This window comes from Manis pentadactyla, chromosome 16, assembly GCF_030020395.1.
Source record: "Manis pentadactyla isolate mManPen7 chromosome 16, mManPen7.hap1, whole genome shotgun sequence".
NCBI lineage: Eukaryota > Metazoa > Chordata > Mammalia > Pholidota > Manidae > Manis > Manis pentadactyla.
Genome location: NC_080034.1, coordinates 23501415 through 23516663, shown reverse-complemented (window position 1 = coordinate 23516663; position 15249 = coordinate 23501415). Strand labels below are relative to the sequence as shown.

The 15249-nt window shown below is 36.1% G+C and overlaps 1 protein-coding gene across 3 annotated transcripts; it reads left to right on the top strand.

Annotated features, from left to right (window-relative positions):
• The first annotated feature begins 39 nt into the window (after nt 1–39).
• On the top strand, nt 40–14129 carry CENPQ (centromere protein Q). 3 transcript variants are annotated; one of them, XM_036916417.2, is made up of 10 exons: nt 40–111; nt 487–558; nt 4057–4195; nt 4874–4928; nt 6002–6122; nt 6718–6786; nt 9711–9840; nt 12962–13081; nt 13214–13291; nt 13655–14129. In XM_036916417.2, the coding sequence occupies exons 3-10, from the start codon at nt 4094–4096 to the stop codon at nt 13784–13786; spliced, it is 807 nt and encodes a 268-aa protein (XP_036772312.1). In that variant the 5' UTR covers nt 40–111; nt 487–558; nt 4057–4093; the 3' UTR covers nt 13787–14129. The 3 variants fall into 3 exon arrangements, with proteins under 3 accessions (XP_036772312.1, XP_036772311.1, XP_036772313.1); XM_036916418.2 differs by lacking the exon at nt 487–558 and adding an exon at nt 359–457 and having other exon boundaries at nt 95–111; XM_036916416.2 differs by lacking the exon at nt 487–558.
• Nucleotides 14130–15249: the final 1120 nt, after the last annotated feature.

Sequence of the window (15249 nt, the reverse complement as noted above, 5' to 3'; positions counted from 1 at the left end):
CAAAAGCGCTTCCGGTTTCTGCAGTCCACTTCCGGGTCTTCCGGGCTTTCGAGTGTTTAGGCGCGAATTTCTCTGAGCGCGGCTCCCTGAAGGATTCGCGAGGAGTCATCGGTGAGTAGTGAAAGCGCGTAACCCGCCGCTGGGTCCAATTTGGGGGACGAGGTTTGTGGCCCACGCTTTTGTGGCTAACTCCGCGACTTGTATCTGAGAACGCGGGAGGATTTCCCAAGGGGAGGGAAATCCCAACACGTCGGCCCTTCGGGGCCAGAGATTGAAGTATTTGATTTGCTCCGAGAGACTGACGCAGTTCAGGGTTCCCCCCTCCTTGCCCCGAATCATCCTCATCCTCCTTTCTTAGTATCTCTCGGCCAGTCAAGGGACGAAGTGATTAGTCTTTGCGCCTTGAGGTAACTGCGGTTTGGCAGCGTCGCTACCCCGAGGCATCATTTGTCCAAAGGTAAACATTGTGTATTTGTGTTTTGCCAGCATCGTGCTCAGCTCTTATGCCCACTTAGAGGCCTGGATTGATCATTGGTTTCCACGCGTTTCAGCAAACTGGTAAGGAAAACAAGACAACCTAGGATGCTTCCTTGTTTCCTACATGAATTACACTTCAAGGTGTAATTCAAATACTACCTTTTTCTCTGAAAACTCAGAAAACCCTTCATCCTGCAGACACCAATTTGGGATAATGACACTCATTTGTCTCCTATAACACTTGCCATATTGTCCGTAATTGTATATAGTAATTGTTTCATATCTGTCTCTACCCACTACAGCTAGGCTATGGTTTCCTGTGGATGTAAGACATAGTTTCTATTTCTTCCTGTATATGCCGCAGTTAGCCCAATAGAGGTAGAAAAACTATGGCTTTTATTTATTGAATTCTTACTATGTCCCGTGTATCATTCTAGGCATTTTATGTATTTCGTACAAAATTTTAGCTTTACAGAAAGTCTTTGAGGTGAGTCCTTTTAGTAACTTATTTAACCGTGAGGAAAGTGCGCAAATTTACTTACCCAAGGCTGTATATACAGATAGTTAAATGGCAGAGCCAGGATTTGGAACCTGGACAATTTATCCTCCTCCTGGGTTCCCTTTTGACGGTGGTTCTTAACCTGGGGTGATGTTGCACCAGGGGACATTTGATAATATCTGGAGACAATTCTGGTTACCACTTGCTGTGGGACAGGGAGAGTGAGCAGGATGTATTGGCATCTCGTGGGAGAGACCAGGACTGCTGCTGAACATCCTGCAGAGCCCAGAACAGCCCCAACAACAAAGACTTATCCCACGCAAAATGGTAACAGTGCTGAGGCTGAGAAACTTCGCTGTATTATTGGTTTATTGCCTCAAGTTGGTATCAGTGAAAACAGTGCTTCTCAGACTGACTGTGGTAAAGGACCAAATTTTGTTTTTTAATCGGTCACAACTGATTCTTTTGTAAAATACAATAAAAAATAAATTGCTAGTCAAACCCATAGAATGAACCCTAGTGTAAACGATAGACTTCTGTTGATATGATGTGTAAGTGTAGGTTCATGGATTGTAGCAAATGTACGTGGTATGGAATGTTGATAGTGGGGAAATTTGGCAGAGAGGGGCCATCCGGCAGCATGGGGAGTATAAAGGAGCTCCGTACTTTATGCTTAATTTTCCTGTGAACCTAAAATTATTCCAAAAAGCGAAAGTATTTTATTTTTAAAATGAATAACTGGAAAAGTAGAATTTAGAAAGAAAAAGCAACGCCAATTTTTTAATTTAATGATCAGATTAAACATACATAAAATTGTCAAGTTGCTATGAAAGTTTCTAAATGAATACTCTCGTTTTCTGTACTTTGGACTGTAGCAAACAGTTTGTGAATCAAATTCTGGAATCACACTGAATTACATGTTATTGAGTAAAGACTATCTAGACAAAAAAATTAACATAACCAAACTATAATTGCCAACTGAGAGAGACCCATGAACCTACAGACTTAGAGAACAACTAAGTAGAGTGGTTAGAAAGGCTTTGAGAAGCAGATGATGTATAATCTGAGAGGGTGGGCAGAGACAGGTGAGAGCAGCTCAGGTAGAGGGTACAGTGTGTGCATTACTCAAAGTGTGTTGAGAAAATAGTCAAATCTAGAGAGGGAGATTGAGTGAAGGAGTAGTGGAAGAGAAGTATGGAAAACTAAGAAGGACTAGATTGCCAAGGACTGTAAATGGCATGGTAAATTGGATGTTATAAGGTAGAAACTGAGGAAGGAATTTTTTTTTAATTAAGAAAAGTTACTTACTTTGTTACAATGTGGGATTGGAAATGACTTCGCAGGCCTGACTCATGTCTTTTCCATGTAGTGTCAGCTGCAGCATATTGGCTTAGGTACATGGGCCTGGCTGACAAGTTAACGCTGGCTGTTGCTGGGGCCTTTCTCTGGGGATTCAGTCCCTCTCCATATTGTCCTTCCTCATAGCATGGTAGTTGGGTGCCAAGAGCAAATACTCTAAGGAAGAGAAATTGCAACTGCCAGCCCATGTTTGGGGCAGAAAACTGGTTCAGAACCATTTTCACCATCTTTCACTGCTGAGGGACAGAATCTGCCAAGATTTAAGCAAGCATAGACTTCACCCCTCAAAAACAGGAATGAGAAGGAATTTGTACCATTTTTAATCTACCAAATGGAGAGAGGGCTAAATCTCAGCTCTTACTTGCCCCCTCACTCAGTGAACAACCTGAACTGCTGTATGTAGCAGCCCTTCCAGGAGAGGTCCACAAGTGAAACTCTTGTATGGATTGTTTTTTAAGTAGGGGAAGTATAAGGGCATGGATCTCAAGTTGAGAGAATTAGACATTTCAGGAATGGAACTCAGGAAACTGGGTGTGGAGAAGGTACCACATTGTTCAAGAGCAGGGTAAAGTACATTTTAACTTCCACTGCTGTTTATAAGGGATCTGACATGTTATCCCCGAGTGTAGTTTATGATCTTTCAGCCAATTCTTTCCCACTATTTTTGTCAGTCTTACTGGGGAAAAAAAAAAAGGCAACTTAAAACTGTTAATTTTGAGGGAATAGATTCACCCAGAGTACCCCCTTTATTGTCTGTCTCTAAATCTGCATGTTTATTTAAACTGTATTCATATAATTAACTCTAGATTTTAGAAAAGTAATGGTGACTGATTTTATATAACTAGCTGTATATGCCTAGAAAAAAACATTTATATAAAATGTTCACACCACACATATGTATGTCGGTATGTATGTGTTTGTATATATATATATATATGTCCCCACATATACAATACCTAACTTCTAAGCTATCTGTCCCTTACAGTCTAATGAAAGAATAAGTGTCCTATTCCTCTGTCCCTTTCAGCAGCCATGAGTTAGGTGATAAAAGACTCTTAGGGAAAAGGAGTCATTTTGTCATCAACATCCCATCCACACTCCTGTGCCTCTTTTGTAATTTGTGGGAAGATATTTAATAAGTATGCTTATGTGCTTTTGTTAAAATGCACATAGTCCAGACAGAGTTATAGCTTAAATCCTTATGTGTGAATTTACTACATGAATTTCCATAACACAGATTCATAGTATAATCCTAAAATTTATCTCCTTCCACCTTTGGCATTAAGGTTAATTGACAAATCCACTAGGCTTAAAATAAGAAGATCTGAGTAGAAAATCAGTAGTATTTGATCTGAGTAGTACTTGATCTGTGACCAGAATAAGATAGTCCAACACTTTATATATCCATTTTCTTGGATTTAAAACTGGAGGTAATGTTATTTTATGAGGGAATATAAAGTAAGAGATAGGAAAGCATTTTTAAATGATTTTTTTAAAGCCATGCAAATGGAAGACATTTCTAGGAATGAAATTGAATTAGATATCCTTACTCTAATGAAACCAGCGTTTGTTTTAAAACGTTTAAATGTTTTAAAAACACAGAATGCTATCCCAAAACTTTATTTTTTTTTAAAGTGAATTTGGAACATTTATAGATAGTCTTTTTAACAAAATATTGTGCAAGTCTTAAGCATTATTCTTTGTCCTTTTTATCTTTACAGATTTTTTTGAAACATTGTTACAGTTGTTTAGATCAAGATGTCTAGCAAAGCAAATGTTTCCAAGAAAAGGTCTCAACAGTTAAAAAGAAATCCAAAAAGAAAAATTGATGAGGAGGAGGCAGAGTTACCAGAAAAAGAGGTAATGAAAATACTGAGTTTATTATTCAGGACTCTGATTAAAAATATCAGATGTTCTAAGTAAAGGAGTATGTGAAGACTAAAGGTCAGTTATACTACAAATTATAGTAATTCATTTTGCTGTGTGGTTGCTATTGCAACATGACTTGTAAAAGTTTTCAGATAAAAATTGTTTACTTCAATTTCTAAAGAATCAGAGAATTCTTTGGAGAGTTGAGGTCATGGGGCATTGCTAAGGTGTCCAAAAGGCAAAACTAGGAATAAAGTGCTCAGACTCTATGGCATTCATATATTAAATGACAAGCATATCTGCCAGTCAGTCAGTGAGATTTTTATTAATATACAGAGATATTAGTCTGGGAGGAATTAGCTTTTTTCCTACCATAATTTTGCCCCTCTTTTACAAAAGAATAAATGAAATAATCAAAAAATTTTTCTGTGTTTTACTCTATACTAGGCAGTGCCTGTATATTTATTTGTAGGTAAAATATGTAACTTTCACAGGCAAAATTAGTAATGATTTCCTTAAAACATTCTTTGATACCATATGAAATTCTATTATACATTATCGCTATTGTCCAAGAATTGCTGTAGTATACATGACAAGTCTATACCAAAAGCAATGGCTGTTTATCAGATGTTTAATTCTGTGTGCATGTACATTTGTTTTTCCCTTTAGGTTAGAAACACAGCAAAAATAAATAAAAGTCATCCAAAGCATCTGTCTTCTGAAGGTATTTCTTTTTTATGTCTTGTTTTACCTGTCTCAAGCTATTAACATTCATGAAAAAAATCCTCAGCATCTTGTTTATGAGTTCTGCAAAAGTAAAAAATAGTAATAAATAGCTGAACTCTCATTTTTGCAAAAGTAGTACTGACTATTCAGTTATTTTGATCAACTGACATTCTACTTAGTACCTCTAGCAAAATAATGTGTAAGGTTCTAAATTGATAGGAACTAGAGAAAATCAAAGTGTCTCACAGTCTGAATTATTACTGATCTGTGAGATATATATATATATATATATATATATATATATATATATATACATCTACTGATTTAAAACAAATATGCTTCTGTTCTGCCACCCCTGTATAGATTAGTTTGGAGCCACTGTCTGAGTTTGCAGTAAATTAATTTGGAATAGTCATCTTAAATATCACTTCTTTGTGGAAAATTCCATACCTACCTCTCTTCACCAAGACCACGTTAGGTCATCTGGGTTTACACTGCCATAGTGCCATACTTTTTCTTTAATACTTGTAATAAATCTTTTTATACCTGTAATTAAAATTATTTAATCTCCCTTTTATCCAAAACTAATCTTCATGTGAGCCAATAGTATATTTCCTTTGTTTACCCCTTGTAAATAGAACAATATTAACAACTTTGTAGACATTGAATATCTGTTTGCAGTTTGGTTAGTCTCTTTTGCTTCCATTGCCATTCAACATTTGGTAGAAATAGTTTTCTAGTCTTCTCAATGAAGCTCTTCAATTCAGGTCATATTTGAGAACCAGATTTTCAGGTTTCTCCTGATAATTATAGCTTGATTTGTCATTTAAAATGTCTTGGTTTTGTATTTGCAATATCAGTTAATAGTATTTCAGCTAACATAACAATAGCATATTCATATTCAACAATGGCTGTGCAATAAAAAAGAAATTAAACAGTTTATACAGCTTTATAATATTTTGGTTTTTATAATTCTGCTAGCTCTTTTAGAAACATATATACATGAGACACTTTAAGTAAAAAAATACAAGCTTCTAGATTGACCAAAATCTCTTCTTTCATTAATAACAGGGCATACAACACATACTAATCTAAAACAGGTAGCGATAGCATCCGACAAGAGAAAAAACTGGCAACCTCTTTCAAAGAGTAGCAGAGAGCATCTGCAAACAATGATGGAATCAGTAATAATGTGAGTATGAGATTTCTCCACTCACTCTTCTGAGTTTTACTGATATGTCTCCTGTACACAAAGTCCTTTTAAATGTTAGTAAGTATCTATTTTATGGTGATAGTTTTTCTTTTTCATAAATTATATTTAATGTCTTTTGATGACATTAGCCTCCAGCAAAAAAAGCCCTTGTTAATTTTGAAAACTTGGAATTCCACCAGTGAAATAAAAATTAAGTATATGTGCCCTGGTTTGCTATCTGTAAACTTTTATCTTGTTTGATCAATAGCAGTACTTTAGGAAGAAGTTCAAATTGAAATTTTTTATGGGTGCTACCATGCTAGGGGAGGGGACACAAAGAAACTAAGACAGAATGCTGCCTTCAAGGAGTTGTAATTCATCAAAAGAGTCAGGCATATTAATTTCAGCAATATAATGTGATGAAAGAACTTTGATTAGATCTCTGCTTAAAGTATACTTAATACACAAGGAAAAGTGATTGATCCTGCCTGCTTGTAAGGTGGGGCACTTGAAAGAAAATATAGAGAAAAAATAAACAGATTACAGTACTTGTGTTTCAAATTAATATTTATTCAATCTTTTTTCTCTTTTCTAGAGCAGTTTTGAGTAACAGTATAAGAGAAAATGAACAAATTCAATATCATCTCAACCACTTGAAGAAAAGGTAATATAGCTATGCAATAAAAAATGGTTAAACATAATTAGTAAAAGTCTATAATCTCTACCTGTATTGCCAGAGCAGACATTTGTGGAATATAAATATTCTGTTTCGGGTTTTTGTTTTTTTGTTTTTGTTATTGCTTTATAAGAAGATGATCAATTTGGGAATATATTTTCTGCCCTAAATTGCTGCCGAATGCAATTCTGAATGTTAAGTTCAGAGAATTTATAGAGAAGAATCTGAAAATCACAAAATGCCTCCTTTCACAGTTCACTTTTCTATATTGAGATTTGAAAAATATTTTGTCCACTTTAACTCCCTTCAACTTCATTTTAAACAATTTGAAGGTAATGGTATGCTACTCTTACCTGATATTTATCATATTGCTGTATTTTTCCTTTACTTCAAATTGTATTATGTTATTTGCACAAGCAACAAGTATAATTTTCCAGAATATTACTGCTCTTCATCTTGTGACAAGTCACAAATAGAGGTGCTTTTCCAGTGCTCTTAAAAGTCACACCAGCTGCCAATGATTTTCAGTGACTACTTGTTCCTGATATTTACACATCTTTTTCTTTTCATATTAGTATGTTTTGCATCTTACTTTAAGGTGTGCCTAAAATGCTTGTGAACTAGTAAGTAGTTCTTGGGAATAGTAAATATGTTCTTGGGAATTCTAAGCACAGATTCTGCTTTAAGTATAACTCTCAACAGCAGTAGCAAAATAGAAAAGGTGGGATGGGATGGGAGTTTGTAGAGAAAAGTTGAAGGGGTAATAGAAAGACTGCTAGCAGGCTTGTAAACTGCTTGCAGGAAGGACAGCCTAATACTAAAGAAGAAGGGATGTACTGAAAAGCCAATTAGCTAATATGTAATCAAAGTGTACCTGGTTTAATATTGGACAAATAATCATGTTTGGTGTGTGGATGAGAGTATTACAGTACATAATAGCTGCTCTTCACAGTGATCACCCTGCATCATCAGAAAAGGTGACCTTCATCTTTTAGGCTATCTCCTCATCATGTAGCTGCAACTATAGAGATGTATTTCAAAGACTGCCCATTGTCTAGTTTTTGCTTTCACAGCTCACTTTTTTTTTTAACTTTTAAAAAATGTATTCATTTATTTTCTTATTGAGGTATATACAATAAAATGCATAAATCTTAATGTACAGCTCCATGAATTTTACATATGTATATACTCATAAAATCATCACCCAGATCAAGGTATCAACATTCTCACTAATGCTTCCCCTCTTCACCTATTTCACCCATTACTTCACTCCTACAACTAGTTCAAAATATTTTCCCTTCTACTGATATAGCAATAACAATACTGAAAATACTTTCCCTTCTACTGACACAGCAGAGTGCTGCCTTGGATCTCTGAATTTTCCTATAGCAACATTTCTCAAAGTATATTTGGAACACGTGTTCTTAAAAGATATTCTGAGTAAAAGTGATACAGAGGTATTAGTGGTACCTCTATAAAATTAAAGTGATAAAGTGAATTATGTTTGGGTATGTAAGCATATTAAGAGTCCTGCATAGATCAAATCCATTTCATTTTGTTTAACATCTCCCAAATTGGTCATTTGCTACAGTCTTTATTTCATATATCAGTCTCATCCCTGCTTCACTCTTTCAGACAAGTTGTCTCACTAGAACGGTAGACATAGCTCCCAATTTATCTTTTTAGCCTTATGAAGAAAGAAGAGAAAAAAAAAACTCTTAACCATCTTAGGTTCAGTTAGAAAATTCTGGGAAATACGCTCTGATTGGCCCAGCTTAGGTGATGTGCCTATCTTTGGACTGATTTTGTGACAAGAGCTGTTAACGATTGATATACACTGGGTCATATGTCTACCTCCATGATCAGACAAATGGAGTTACTAATCAAACAGCCACTGTGGCTATACTTTGGGAAAGTCTGGCCAATAGAAACAATGTTATAAATGGTGATTAGGTGTTGATAAATAGAACATTTGGAATAGTGAACGACTTAATACACAATTGACTTTAATAAACTTTCAGAAGAAACTCTTCATAAATGGATCTTTATTTTAGTTAAGAAATCAGAAACCTAACCTTCTTGGAAAAACATACAGACAGTTCTTTATGCTTAAACATGATGGCCTACTGATGATTTTTGGATAACTGAAGTTTATCCTAGCAGTTTAATGAAAATTATGATTGGTGGGGTTAATACTGCCTACATTTTTCTTTACAAATATTAATATTTTGAATAGGATCTCAGAGAGATGGGTCTTGGGTTCCACTATTGTTCACATTGCCTGCAAATTTAATTAGCAGGACTATTTAGAACCCCAAAATGCTATTAAGTAGAAGCAACCAAACTGAGATTTTTGTCCTTGATTTCATGGAATTAAAGAATCAAATCTAACACAGTTAAGTTGCTCTCTGCTAGAAGTGAGAGTAGCAATAAGTCAGTTTCTATTGACAGTCTAATCAACCCAATTTGAAGAACAATTTTTTTTACTTTAATATTGAATACTACTTATTTTGCTAGTAATTTAGAATAAAGCACATTAGAGTCCAGAGTCATAGTTAAGACAGAGTACTACTATATCTCTTACCTAACAATTTACAATAAATGATAGCCCTGTGTGCTGTATTAGTCTAGGAATCACATTTAGAAGATACAGGGAATTTTTTCCTTTATGAAGCAGCCTACACCCCATGGTTTGAGGTAAATCTTAATAAATTGAAAGGCCAAATAATGATTGTCAGGACTTTTTTGAGGGGACTTACTGCTAAGATTAGTTACTGTTAATAAAAGAATATTGTAGTCCTAGAATATGAGGGCAGAAAAGAGATGACAACAGTATTTCAAAAGAAAAAACAAAACAAAAATTAATGGTACTCAAAAAATAGGCAAATAATTTTTTTTATCTTATCTCTAAGATTGCTACAACTATGTGAAACCCTAAAAGTCCCTTCCAAAAAGCTGAAAGGTCTAACTAATGCGTCCAGTCTACTGAAAATGGAAAGGTCACAGCACAGAGATAATGAAGAAGGTCTGGCATTATTGCAGGTATGAAATTTGAACAGGGAATCCATAATTAGAGTTAGCAGGAAGGGGAAGAGATCTTTAAATCATCATGATATTCTTCTAGTAATGAATCCTGGATCTTAAACCAAGTTTTTCTTTCTTTTTTCTTTCTTTTTTTTTTTTTTTTTTTTAATTAATGCAAAGACTTTGCCTGAATTTTGGGCTTCAAAGGTAAAAGGATTTCTAATATATTAATGATTAGGTAGCAGGCCTCTTTTTTTCATCAAACTTTAACTGAAATTGAACTATCTTGGTATTTTTTATTACCAAATTATAGGAACTCATCACTAAATGCTATAGAATTTCAAAACATATATTAGTTTTTTCATTTGTATACTTTATTGTCAAAAGGAACACAATCTTTATCTTATTGTTGTTAATCTTGGCTAACATGTAATGAGGGCTTTCTGTGTTCTGGGCAATGTTCTAAGCACTTATATCCCTTAATCCTTACAACATTTTAAAGAGGTCTGTACCTTCACAAATGTGAAAAAGAAAAATTGATGTTTCTAGCTGAACCTAAGCAAACTGCTTAAATTTGTGAGGCAACCCTTAGTCCATCTGACTTCAGAGGATAATTCTTAATCATTCTCCTGTAGAAGATAATAGGAGATGACAGCTGTCATGATTAACTGCAGGCTTTCAATTAGTAGATACCCAGTTAAAAAAAGCAACCTTAACTTTGAATACTTCCATAAATCACTTGAAAATTATCAGAGATAGCAAGTGGCAGTGTGATTTTTGTAATACTGGAGGCATTTCTGTTTTACAGCTAAAGTTGGATCTCCATGTGCCAAAAGCATAAATGTAGTTAAGTGGGAAAAGGTTTTTTATCTATATTCAACACTTCTGACACCAAATACATGGGTTTTCTACACTGAGCAATTTTCTAATTCTCTGTAGACACCAGCAAGGTGCCCTACAATTGAATTCAATTCTGACACTGATCACCTAGAGTTAGTATAGACCTTAGGGGTTAAGGGCTCATTAGTCCCATAAGACTGCCCCCCACTTCAAATGCCAATTGCAAATCCAAGCCTCCTATACTTCTCACTGACCAAGTATAAATCAGGTGTTCCCTTGACCCTCCCTCCCACCCACTCCCACCCCAGATTGGATAATTTTTGGAACTCAGGAAAATACTATTACTGGTTTACTTTTATTATAAAGGCTACAGTGCAGGAATAGCCGTATGGAAGAGATGCATAGGGCAAGGTATATGGGAAGGGGCACAGAGTTTCCATGCCTCTTCAAGGTTGTCCCCTCTCTGTGTTTCCATGTGTTCCCCAACTTGGAGGCTGTCTGAATCCCATTGTTTAGAATTTATGGAGGCTTCATCATATGGGCATAATCAATTATTAACTGAATCTCCAGCCCCTCACCACTTCTCAGAGATCAAGGAGTGGGGCTAAAAGTTCTAATCCTCTAATCATGTGATTGCTCTGTGACTAGCCTCCCTCTTCTTTGAGTTATTCATTACCATATATTCAGGTATGGTTGAAAGGGGCTATATTTATTAATTTTAAAAGCTGTTCCTCTCACCCCAATCACTCATAAAATTACAAGCATTTCAGAGTCTCTGTGCCAGGAACCAGAACAAAATCTAAATAGTAAAATATGCTCTTCAAACCCCTACCACTCAAGAAGTTATGAGGGTTTTAGAAGCTCTGTGCCAGGTACCAGGGATGAAGACTAAATATATTTCTTACATCACAATAGTCTGTGCTTTGCTTGACAGTCAGTTACTCAGTGGAAGCACTGTTGACATTTTGGTCATAAGAGTTCTTCATTGGAGTAAGAGAATCTTTGAAACAAGAGTTTGTAGATTTTGTCTATCTCCATTGTTTTCTCCTATGTGCCTTACTTAAAACCACTGCTTTTTCCCACTGTGGCCTACAGTTATTGCTTATAGAAACTTTCCAAAACCATATTAGCTGTCAGTAACAGCAATTGTATTCATTCAACAACATGTTCTTTGAGCTCCCCCCACTCAGTGACGGTTCTAGGGAAAAGGCAATGGTGAGCAAAGTCGGAGATTCTGAGAAGATGGACTTCGACGTCTCCAAATCCAACAGCCAAGTCACAGGAAATTCAAGCTGAAGAACAGGTCCAGTTTGACCAGTAAATGAAGTCTGCAAAACTCTTGACTGTAGGAAATTCTACAGAGCTAACTTGTCTATAGTTTCCTGTACAAATTGGAAGGAACCAAAAAAATTAGAGTGGAAAACTGGATGAAAAGAAACTTAATACATACCCATTACAATAGCCAAACTCCAGAACACAGACCACAACAAATGCAGACTAGGATGTGTAACAAATAGGAACTGCCCTGTACTGCTGTGGGAGTATGAAATGATACAGCCATTTTAGAAGACAGGCAGTTTTTTACAAAACTAAACATTACTCTTGCCACATGATCCAGCCATCATGCTCCTTAGAATTTACCCAAAGAATACTGCACACAGATATTTGTAGCAGCCTAATTCATAACTGCCAAAACTTGGGAATAAAACAAGATATCCTTCAGTAGGGGAATGGATAAACAAACTAGGGCACATCTAGACAATGGAATATTATTTGGCACTAAAAAGAAATGAGCTATCAAGCTCTGAAAAGATGGGGAAACCTTAAATGCATATTAAGTGAAAGAAGTCAATCTGAAAAGGCTACATACTTTATGATTACAACTATATGACATTCTAGGAAAGGCAAAACTGGAGACAATAAAAAAATCTAGTGATTGCCAGGGTTGTGTGGTGGGAGTAAAAATGAGTAGTCCGACACAGAAGATTTTTAAGCCATCAGTCCTTGGGCTTTGCTAGATTCACACTCTGAAACTAGCATATTTGGTAACTTTTTGAGGAAACAGTCTTATACATGCATATATCTCCTTGTTCCAGGGAAATTAAGTTTTTTTATAATGCATTATTGGTAAATTAATTCCTAGGAAGTCTGATTTTTGAAAGAAAAATGGAAATTTACCACTTCTTCTAGAAATGTTTCAATATATGAGGTGTTTTAAAAATATGTTTATGTATATTAATATCTATTAGGTTTCATTTAATAATATATTTAAAATACTAACTTTCTCTTTCTGATTCAGGAAGAAATAGATAAAGTAGTAGAAACCGTAGAGTCAGTGACTATGAATATACAGAGCTTAAAGAACAAAATTCAAATTCTAACAAGTGAAGTAGAAGAGGAGGAGGAGAAGGTAAAACAGGTAATTGTTTAACAATGTATGCTAGACTCCAGATATAATTTTTAATGATTTCATTCTACTAAAACAACTTTGGAGTGTAATCAAGTGAAGTTGCCCTTTGAAATAATCTGTAGCTTTCTTTTTCTACTTTAGATGTTTCTGGTAGATGGGAGTGGGGTGCTCTCTCTTCCAGAACTTTCTCAGAAGAGTCTCAAAGCACCCACACTTCAGGTAGGTGCTAATTTACCATATTGACTGTACCACCCATTATGAATTGCATATATAAAAGCATTATATCCTGTTCCTTTTTTTTTCTTTTTAACAAATAGAGTCCAGGATATAAACTGTTAGGCAAAGTTATTTTTCTCATTTGACAATATAATTTAAAAATCTTTCTTTGTCAGTTCATGTAGATCTGTCTCTTTCTTATCAATGACTAAATAACATTCCACTGTGTGCGTATACCATAATGTATTTCACAGTAAATATAAATATCAAGTCATTATGTTGTACACCTGAAGCTAATATAATGTCATATGTCTGTTATATCTCAAAAATATTTTGTTTTAACTAGTTATACTATCATATCCACAGAAAGAAATTTTGACGCTAATTCCAAACCAAGATGCTCTTCTGAAGGACTTGGATATTCTACGTAATTCATCCCCAATGAAGAACATGTTAACTTTCATTGAAGAAGCCTATAAGAGACTGGATGCCTCTTAAATAGTTCTTTTTAGATTGTTCTATATTAATTTAATGTTTATGAACTTATAAAACTATTCACCTATGATGATATTGCAGAGGCTGAGGCTTCTTCTGGATTTATCTTCAAATATGCACTTTAAAATTGGCCTCTATCTTAACCTACCATTAGCATCTAATGTAGTCCTGAAAACTTTGTTTTTAGCAGTTGCCAAGTCTGAGAACTCAGATATATGCTACAATAATTTGCCTGAAACCATACTGAATAGAGTTCATTTATTAATGCAGAGAATATGTGATACTATGATGCTATATATGTAAAATATTTATAGTACCTAGTATATAAAAACATAAGTGTGTATCTCATTTATTATTATTTAGCTGATGACGTACATTTTTGGGTTGGTCATCTGGAACTTGAGAAATCCCCAAATGCCGTTATTCTTTACATAACTCCCTAGACTTTGTGGCATAATTAAGATTTGCCAGTTATCTCTAACTTTGGAGGTAGCATGAACATTTTATTTATTTGGTTGGGTTAATGAATAGATATTAAATATTTATTTTCTGCTTTCCTCAAAGCATACTTTTATAAAAAGGCTAAGTATATTAATTCCCTTAAAAATAAAACCTGAGGGCGGAGCCAAGATGGCGGCATGAGTAGGACAGTGGGAATCTCCTCCCAAAAACATAAATATTTTTGAAAATACAACAAATACAACTAATCCTAAAAGAGAGACCAGAAGACACAGGACAACATCCAGACCACATCCACACCTGCAATAACCCATCGCCTGGTGAAAGGGGTAAGATACAAGCCCCAGCCCCCCGGGACCCGAGCGCCCCTCCCCCCAGCTCCCAGCGGGAGGAGAGGAGTCGGAGCGGGGAGGGAGAGGGAGCCCAGGACTGCTAATCACACAGCCCAAGCCATCCGCACCAGAGCACAGACACAGTGCATGCATGGAGGGCTGGAAACTAGGGAAACAGGACAGCAAGATCTTTGAGTGGGTCCCAAAGCTGACGCCCCTGTGACAAAGAAAAGCGAGTGCTTTTTGAAAGTCTTAAAGGGACAGGGACACAACAGCTGGACGGAAGCATCCCAGGTCACAGTCCAGCAGCTGGAAATTCCAGGGAACTCCGGGCGCACTAACCCCCTGGGCAACAGCTCTGAGACCCCTCACAGAGGTAAACAGCCAAACAGCCCCCCGTCCATTACCCCTCTGGGGCCCCACCATAGCAGAGTAGCAGCCTGAGGCTTGACAAGCCCACAGAAAGGGAGCTTCTTCCATGCCGGCCGGGCAAGATACAGAGAACCAGTCTACACGCAATTGCCCAACACAAGCCACTAGGGGTCGCAGTTGTCCCAGTAAAGAGGCCAGGAGCAAGTGGAAAGCCTTAGCTCTCCCAGCTGACAGAAAGCCAATAGCTCACTACTGCACCTATCAACATGAAAAGGCAAAAAAATTTGATCCAGACAAGACTAA